General features: G+C 34.1%; 1 protein-coding gene across 6 annotated transcripts in view; it reads right to left on the bottom strand.

The window, feature by feature from the left end:
* Cylc2 (cylicin 2) overlaps positions 1–8,443 on the bottom strand; it is a 41,291-nt gene that overhangs the window by 21,717 nt on the left and 11,131 nt on the right. For 4 of the 6 annotated variants that reach the window (XM_031377395.1, XM_031377394.1, XM_031377396.1 and 1 more), the window contains exons 5-8: positions 7,291–8,437; positions 6,598–6,641; positions 5,960–6,068; positions 5,562–5,668 (exon numbers count right to left, since the gene is read on the bottom strand). In XM_031377395.1, coding sequence (XP_031233255.1) covers positions 8,006–8,437 — 432 coding nt within the window. In that variant the 3' untranslated portion in view covers positions 5,562–5,668; positions 5,960–6,068; positions 6,598–6,641; positions 7,291–8,005. Of the gene's footprint in view, positions 1–5,561; positions 5,669–5,959; positions 6,069–6,597; positions 6,642–7,290 lie in introns of all 6 variants that reach the window. The other 2 variants (XM_031377398.1, XM_031377397.1) reach the window with 2 other exon arrangements.

The raw sequence follows: 8,443 nt of genomic DNA, 5'->3' as shown, positions 1-8,443 counted from the left end.
GGAGCTCTAACAGTCAATGCACATGTAATTGCCATTGCTATATCTTCTTAATAAACATTCCCTATGACAAAAAAAAAGGGGGGAACCCCAAATACCCATGGAAGGAGTTGCGGAGATTAACTATTGAGCAGAGACTGAAGGAAGGGCAAGCTAGCCCTAAATATAGCTATCTCCTGAGAGGTTCTGATAGTACCTGACTAATACAGATGTAGAGGCTCAGAGCCATCAATTGAACTGAGTACAGGGTCCTCAATGAAGGAGTTACAGAAAGGACTTATGGAGCTGAGGGGTTTGCAGCCCCTTAGGAAGAACAACAATATGAACTAACTAGTACCCTCAGAGCTCCGAGGGTCTCAACCACACTCCAAGGACTGCACATTGAAGGGTCTGATTGTTCTAGCAGCATGTGTATAGTAGAGGATTGCAAATTCGATCATCAATAGGAGGAGAGGACCTCGGCCCTGTGAAGGTTCTGTGCCCCAGTGTAGGGGAATGCCAGTGCCAATAAGTGGGAGAGGGTGGTGTGGCTGGCATGGGCAGCAGGGAGGCCACAGGGGTTTGTTTTTGTTGTTTTTGTTTGTTTCTTTGGTTTTAGAGGGGAAACTGGGAAAGGAGAAATTTACATGTAAATAAAGAAAGTATCTAATAAAAAAAGAAAAAAACATCATAAGGGCTTGGTATAGAGTCTGCTCTCATATTCCCTTTTGTCAAGGAATTTTAGAAAATTACAGTGCCATTCAAATATGTAATCTAAAATATTATTACACAGCTTTGTTTCAAAGCATGTGCCTCAGAAGTATGATGTTCTTGCTTTCCTCCTATCCTCAAACATTAATAGGAAATATTGAAAGTAGTGAATATGATGATAATTATGATGATGAAAATAAATATAATGCATTAAAAAAAGAAAAAAAGAAAGTTATTGGATATATAAGTATAAAAGAAAGACTAATAAACATAACATATGAAAATACATTTCATATTAAGAACCTTCACACAGTGTATTTGTGAAGGATAAATTTTTAACAAATATCTACAAAAGTTACAATAATATCAAAGTAAGACTAATGCAGTTGATTTCATGTATATAAACTTATGCTAATAAATAGGTCTAAACTGATTTCTAATGTTTTGACCAAACTTTCTATTCATCTGCTATTTTGTTGCCTTTGCTTTCTTTGTTTTTCTGAGTATTTAGATCCTTCTCAGAGAAGTGAGATAATAAAGATTCATTTTATAATCTTGTGATTATGTGTATGTATGTGTAGGTGTGTGCACATGAGTGCAAGTGCCCACAGAGCCTAAAAGGGGATCTATTAGATCTCATTGGCCATGAATTACAGGCAGCTGTGAACTTCAACTGGTTGCTAAGAGCCAAACTCAAGCTCATGTTTAGTTCTGATGTATTAATTTAAAAGTGTTGGAGAATGAGCTCAGAAGTGCAATTGTCAAATTATATCTTAAGGAACTCCAAAAATGATGACTAATATCAAACATGCCAGTGGTTACATGTAATACAAGTTCCTGGGGTTAGCCATTAATGTCATGGATATGAAGACAACATAGACTTAAGGAAAATTTCCCTCAAATTAAAATAAGGATACAAACTGGAAACAAATTGCAAAACACAAAACAATGCAGACTTTACCAACAGGATCACAGTTCTGGGTAGTCTAGTATCCAAATTCTGACTTGATTACAAAACTATGATAATAAAAATGGCATGATATGTGTATTCAAATGGAAACATGAACTCAAGGGAAAGATAAGGCAATCAGAAGCAAGCCCTTATATAATCATGGTCAATAGCTTTTGTAGAAAGTTGACTAATATACATAGATAAAGCATGATCACTTCTACAAATATAACTTGGAGAACTATACAGTACTCTGTTAGACAATAAAATTGGACATATATCATGTGTAAAATTAAAGTCAGATTGGATGTTGGACATATATCATGCATAAGATTAAATTTAGATTAGATTGCCTCAAGTATTTAAGCTCTTAAAATCCATTCCCCAGTGATACACTTCCTTCAGAAAATATAAATCTCTTAAACCTCCCAATCAACCCCACCAATTGGGGACAAGTATCATTTCCAGATAACTTTCAAGAGAATGGTCATTTAAACTACCACAGGACTAATCAGAATACTGAACACAATATTTGCAGCATAATTTCAGAGTCAACATTTATTTATGTGGATTCCATAGACATAAAATAAACAAAAGTTCACCCTTTTTAAAAACTGTTAGATAAATGGGAATATCATATGCACAAGAAGCAATTAAGTATCACATTTCATTTACACATACTAACTTAAAGTCAATGAAAGACACACGTTTAGGGCCTGAACCTGTAAAATCACACCATCAGCAACAAAAGAGTAGAGGACAAATTCTCAACAATGACCTTGGCAAAGGCTTTTATGTTTAATCCCAAAAGCATAAACAACAAAGCACAGACAAACTGGATGGTATCATACTACAAAGATTATGTGCCACACAGGACAGTTAAGAGAATAAACATATAACCCAATGACTTGAGAAAAAAAACATCTGAAGACTATAGCTTCATTACAAACTGTATAAAATACTAACCAATTCAATAATATCAAAACATATAATTCAGTTTTATGATGAGCCAAGACCCTAACAGACATGTCAAAAGAAAGGAAGGAAATTGGTAGCCCGAAGTTTTTTAACACCATTTAATACTTGAGCTAGTTAACTTCTTGCCTCTGTATCACAATATCTAAGGTAAGTATCATTTTTAAAATTTTCCCTCCCTTCACTTTTTCCATTCCCAGCCACCTCCCCTCTCCTTCAGAGACAGAGAGACAGAGAGCAAAATTCCATAGAAAATATAGGAATAACTGGAGTTGAGAGATCCATATATTCTATATACAATTTCTACTATAAAATTATTTCATATTCTCAAAAGTAGATCCATTCTTATTGATATTTGTACAACTAAAAATAAATGTCCAATAAATGAGACACAAAATCACTCAATGTCACCAACATCCAAAAATGTAAATTTAAAGAGCCATGAGATGTCTTCTTACACTGATTAAGGTGGGCTTATGACTTCTGATACATGATAGAAAGCACATCAGTGAAGTTGGTAGAAGAAGGACCTCTCTGCACTCTCCAAGGGAGTATGAGTTAGTGTAGTCACGATAAATAACTCTGTGGAGGCTCTGTAGAGCTTCCATGTGATTCAACCATTTCACCTCTGGGTAACTCTACCAAAGTCAGCCTATTCAAGTACTGTCTGCACTCCATGTTCTCAGCAGCATTATCCTCAAAAGTGTTTTTTTAAAGAACCTGTGCACAAAGAATGAAACAATGCAACACTCTGCAGACCTAGAAGTACATTCTGGAGACAACATTGGTGAAGATGAAACATTTCATCATTAAACAAATTTACCCAAACATTTCATCATTAAACAAATTTACCCACCAAGGAACCATCACATAATTTGTAATCTCACTCAAAAATGAAGATTAAAAGCACTGGAACAAGGAGCCCTCTCAAGGTGGCCAAAGGTCAGGAGAATCATCTTTGATGTTAAATGATACAAAATTGCAGATGCTAAGAACTGTTAACTACAATACACCCACTTTACAATGATGCATTATTTTTTGAGTTAAAATTAAAATTTTAACTCAATTAAAATTTGAGAGTTTTAAACATATTTCTGATCATACAAAACAAATAACTATGTGAGGTAACATGTATTTAAATAGATTAATGCATTTACTCATGTATATATAAATATAACAAAACTTCATGCTGTGTGATATGTACCTAATGCTTACTTATTAATTAAAAGGTATCAGTTAATTTCTCTAACAAAATGATAAAATCCACAGGTAAGAATGGGAAAAATGTTTGACTTTGATTTGATAACTGTTCACATGCAAAAGCAAAGGCCCTATTTAAGAAAGAAGAATTCATAAAGTGAAGTTCATTAAAGTTTCACTGCAAAAGGCAGTGAAATGAATGATAGAAAAAATTAAATCAGACTGGGAAAACAATTGCAAAAAGGTGAATAAGAAAAGCCTCTTATGCAAAATACATTAAAACAAAAAAACCTTCAAACTCACTGTAAGGAAATGAACAATCTGATCACAAAGAGACAGAGATGCTGAGTTCACATAGTTTTAAACACATAAAAGCATATGTAACATCTTCCATAGCATATATGATGGGAAAAATATAAACCAGAACAAGGATATAGCACTTCATACTGATTTGGATGGACCAAACACAGCATCCTGACAACAGTGCATAAAAGCAATATTACTCAAAACACTATGGACACAAGATGGAATAGATACTTTGGAATTTTGGCAACTTCTAGTGTAAATGCTTTCACATATACATGTATGAATATCGAGGTATGTTTACCTGAGTAAATAAACTCACTGGGAAAAAAGTTTTCATAGGGATAAGGGTGCTGTATTAGGAACTAACAAATCACAGAAACATTCAGGGTTACTAGATAATATGTTGTTGTTGACACATACTAGTTTTCAGTATAAAATGAAACATACTATTGATTCATGAAGAGAAGACAGGAAAGAAACTTAATAAACATCTGTCACTAAGTGAAAACCTTTACCAGTCTGTAAAGGCTATTGAGATGCATGCTTCCAACTATACGGTATTTCCTAAAAGTCAAAACTATGAAGATCACACACACACACACACACACACACACACACACACACACACACACACACGATTGCCAAAGGACAGGATCAAAGCACAAGGATTCATTCCTGTAAGGAAAGACAACTGAGCAGAATCCAGTGTTTGTACAACTATTCCTGACCTCAAAGAAACTGCCATTACAATCTTGTCAAAATACTAAGAATGAATATAATACAGACAATCAAAATGAAAACTGTGGGCTGTTGTTAGCAATGATTGTTTTATACACCATGAATTATCACAAAAGTAACATTCTGAAAGGAGATGCTGGAAATAGGGGAATTATTGCATGTCCAACTTTTTGGAAGGCTCCAGGTAACACTCTTTCTGCTCAACTCGCCCAAAAACCTAAAACTCACAAAATTAATTCATTAATATATAAATGTAGATTTAAGCTGAGAAGGACAATCTGAATGGAATTGACAATGTAAAGGTCTAGTGAATTCCCATCCAGAAAATGTGTGTATAAGCTATAACCAGAAGCTAGGGTATTGTTAAACATAGAGCTAAAGTGATGTGATAGAGATATAACAGAAAGAAAATAAAAAGCAGCAATGGTGTCACCTGAAGAAATAGAAGTTGCTCCCAAGCAAATCAAATTAAAGGCCTTAAAAGTCAGATCAAAGGTTTATGCAAAATGTAACATCAATACATTACAATTATTGAACCAATGTAGAGATATGGTTTGAATGTTAAATATCTCTCATAGGGTTATATGCTTGCATACTATTTGGAAGATGAAACCTTCAAAAGTTATATGCTTGCATACTATTTGGAAGATGATATAACCTTCAAAAGTTGAAGTATATGTGAAGGAAATGAGTCACTGGGACAGACCTGGAAGTTTGATAGCCCAACCTGACTTCCTCCTCTTCTCTGATTTCTCATTGCAGACTTGGTAAAAACAGCAAGTTCACACCTCTGCCAATCATGATGGACATTGCCTTTAAAAGAAGAGACAAGATAAACACTTTGTTTCTCCAGTTGCTATTGTAACATATTTTCTCAGAGTAACAAGAAACTGAACAAACACAGTGGGTGTCTGCCTGGTGGATGGAATGGGAAATGCCATCCTGAGACAAACGAGAGGACTTTATCTGTAATTAGGACTTTGGAGTTTTATAGTGAAATATTAAAGTTGCTATAACTGTGTGTAAATGTCAGAAATATGAAATTAGCAAACTCAGGAACAGGGTAGGATCTAGAATGGAGAAAACATAGTAAAGATTACTTACCAGCTTTAGAAGATACCCTGGCTTAAATTGCAGAATCGAGATTTGGGAAACAATAGTCTCTGGTGGTCATATCAAGTGTTCTATTGCAGTCATTTTGATTTGAAGATGCCTGGTGACAATTAAATAGGCTGCCTTAAATATTTTTTTTCATGACTTTGGAAATGAATGAAGTTGGCTTAAAACATAGGGTGAACTGGCTTATAACATCCTAAGACTAGATGTAATAAGAGAGAAATGATGAGGGTGGATAAGGAAAGTCTCCAGGACAAAGTCACCCAGATGCTGAATTTGACCACATGGAGAATTTTGTTGGCCTTGTTCAGATTTACACGAGTAAAGCAAAAGATCGTTTTTCTGTACTCTGTATATTTAATTGAAACTAAAACTGATTTTTGTATTCTTAAGAGGGAAATACTTTGAGATCCATTAAAGCTACCCCATGTCTTCTGAAACAGAAGATATAGACAATCATCGCCTTCATTTGCTGTCTCTGTCACAGTTCACTGAGATTGTTTTAGTTGAACAATGTCATTGTCTGTTGAACAATGACCTCTTGAGGTAGCAATAAATCCTTAATAGTTGTTTGATAAGTGATAGAGAGCCATGCTTACTGTGCAAGTCAGGCAATATTTCCTTACCATTAGGACATCCTTTGATGTCAATGAGTAGCTTCATCCTACATCTTGAATTTGCACCAGGAAACATAATGGAAAGAGAGAAATTGCTGAACAAATTGCAGAAATGTATAATTCACAGAGGAAAGTGATAAGTCACAAACGAATGATTCAGTATTAATTAGAAAGCTCAGATAAGTGGAAAGATCTTGCTTTACATTGCTTTTCCCCTTCAAAGTTAGAAGGAATTTGGGGTCATGATAATAGTTATTTTATTTACAAAATCAGGAAGTTAATTGTCTTTATACCTAAACAATGTGTTGCAATAATTTATTCTGTTATGATTTGTTATAATCTGTTTAAATTTATTACCATATAAGTATTAATAAACCACAAAATCTTTCATATCTCATTTAAATTTGTTATTATTTATTGAGTTTTGATTTTTTCTTTTTCTTTAAATGGAGATGTAATACTATTCTTCTATTAGAAAATGTAATTAATTGTACCTTTAAAAAGTCAAAATCTTTCCCAGAACACAAACATTTTAATTTCTCTTAAACTTTTTATTGACAATTTAAACAATTACTATGTTTTATGGTAAGAAATTTAAAAGTTACAGAATTGAGTATAAGAACTTTGACATCAATGTTCTTTTAGCAATTGGTTAAATTATTATAATTCAATTTGAATTAAAATAAGACAAAACTAACTTACCAAAAATGTTCATCAGGGATTACAAGTGGTCACTTGAAACTCAGATGGCCCTGTAAACAAACTCAAGGTGTCCTTTCTCTTTTTCCTATGGATGATGGTCTTTCCTCTCTTATCTTTTCTTCCATCTTTGCCTTCATCCTTCCACACTCACTCCTTTTCTTTCTTCTTTCTCTTCTATGTGTTTTCCTTGTGAAGCTATTTTTGATATTTACTCAATCCATACTCTATTATCTAAGCATTGTTTTGCTTCTCTTAGCTACTGTGCTTCTTAAGTGTACAAGCTCAGCTGCACATCAGTAAATCTAGAGACAGCACCAAGGCTTTTTGTAAGCTTTTTTTCTATTTTTTCAAACAAAGTCCTTATGGGATATTGTGGGGTGTTTTGTTGCTTGTTTCCTAATCGTTTTTTTTATGCCTTCTTACTTGTATATTCTTTGAATCTCTCTAGTGATTTTTACTTTTAAACCTCCATAGCTACAAATTTAAAATAGGTATCTTCCACATTGTTTGATGAATCCTATGAAGTTTTCTTAGTTCTTTTTTAATTCCATGAGTATATTTTCATTTTACCCTGTAATTTTTTTCTCTTTAATAAATGATTTGGTTAATCTTTGTACACTTCTTTTATCTCACAGATGAATGTTAAGACTACTGACATGGGTTCACTGAATATGGTTTGGAGTTCTTATCTTCAGTTTGCTTTTTGAACCAAGACCTACTTTGCCTTTTTCTTGTCTTTCTTGTCTTTCTTGTCTTTCTTGTCTTTCTTGTCTTTCTTGTCCTTCTTGTCCTTCTTGTCCTTCTTGTCCTTCTTGTCCTTCTTGTCCTTCTTGTCCTTCTTCTCTTTCTTCTCTTTCTTACCACCCTCTTTTCCTTCTCCATCTCCTTTTTGCTTCTTCTCCTTTTTCCCTTCCTTCTTCTTGCCCTCTTTCTTTACATCTCCCACTTCACTTGCAGAATCTGTAACTATAATTTTGGCTTTTGAATCTTGTTTAACAGGGGGTTTTTCTTCTTTCTTTTCTCCATCTTTGTCAGCTGCTGTACTTACAACTGTTCCTTCTGAACCCTTTGAGCCTTTTGTATCTGCCTTGGAGTCCTTCTTCGATCCAGCCTTCTCACCTCCAGATTCTGAAGCTGAAGTTTTATCCTTTGA

The sequence above is a fragment of the Mastomys coucha genome, unplaced genomic scaffold (genome assembly GCF_008632895.1).
Source record: "Mastomys coucha isolate ucsf_1 unplaced genomic scaffold, UCSF_Mcou_1 pScaffold18, whole genome shotgun sequence".
NCBI classification, from domain to species: Eukaryota; Metazoa; Chordata; class Mammalia; order Rodentia; family Muridae; genus Mastomys; species Mastomys coucha.
The sequence above is the reverse complement of the archived record's forward strand: the minus strand, read 5'-3'. Positions and strand labels throughout refer to the sequence as shown.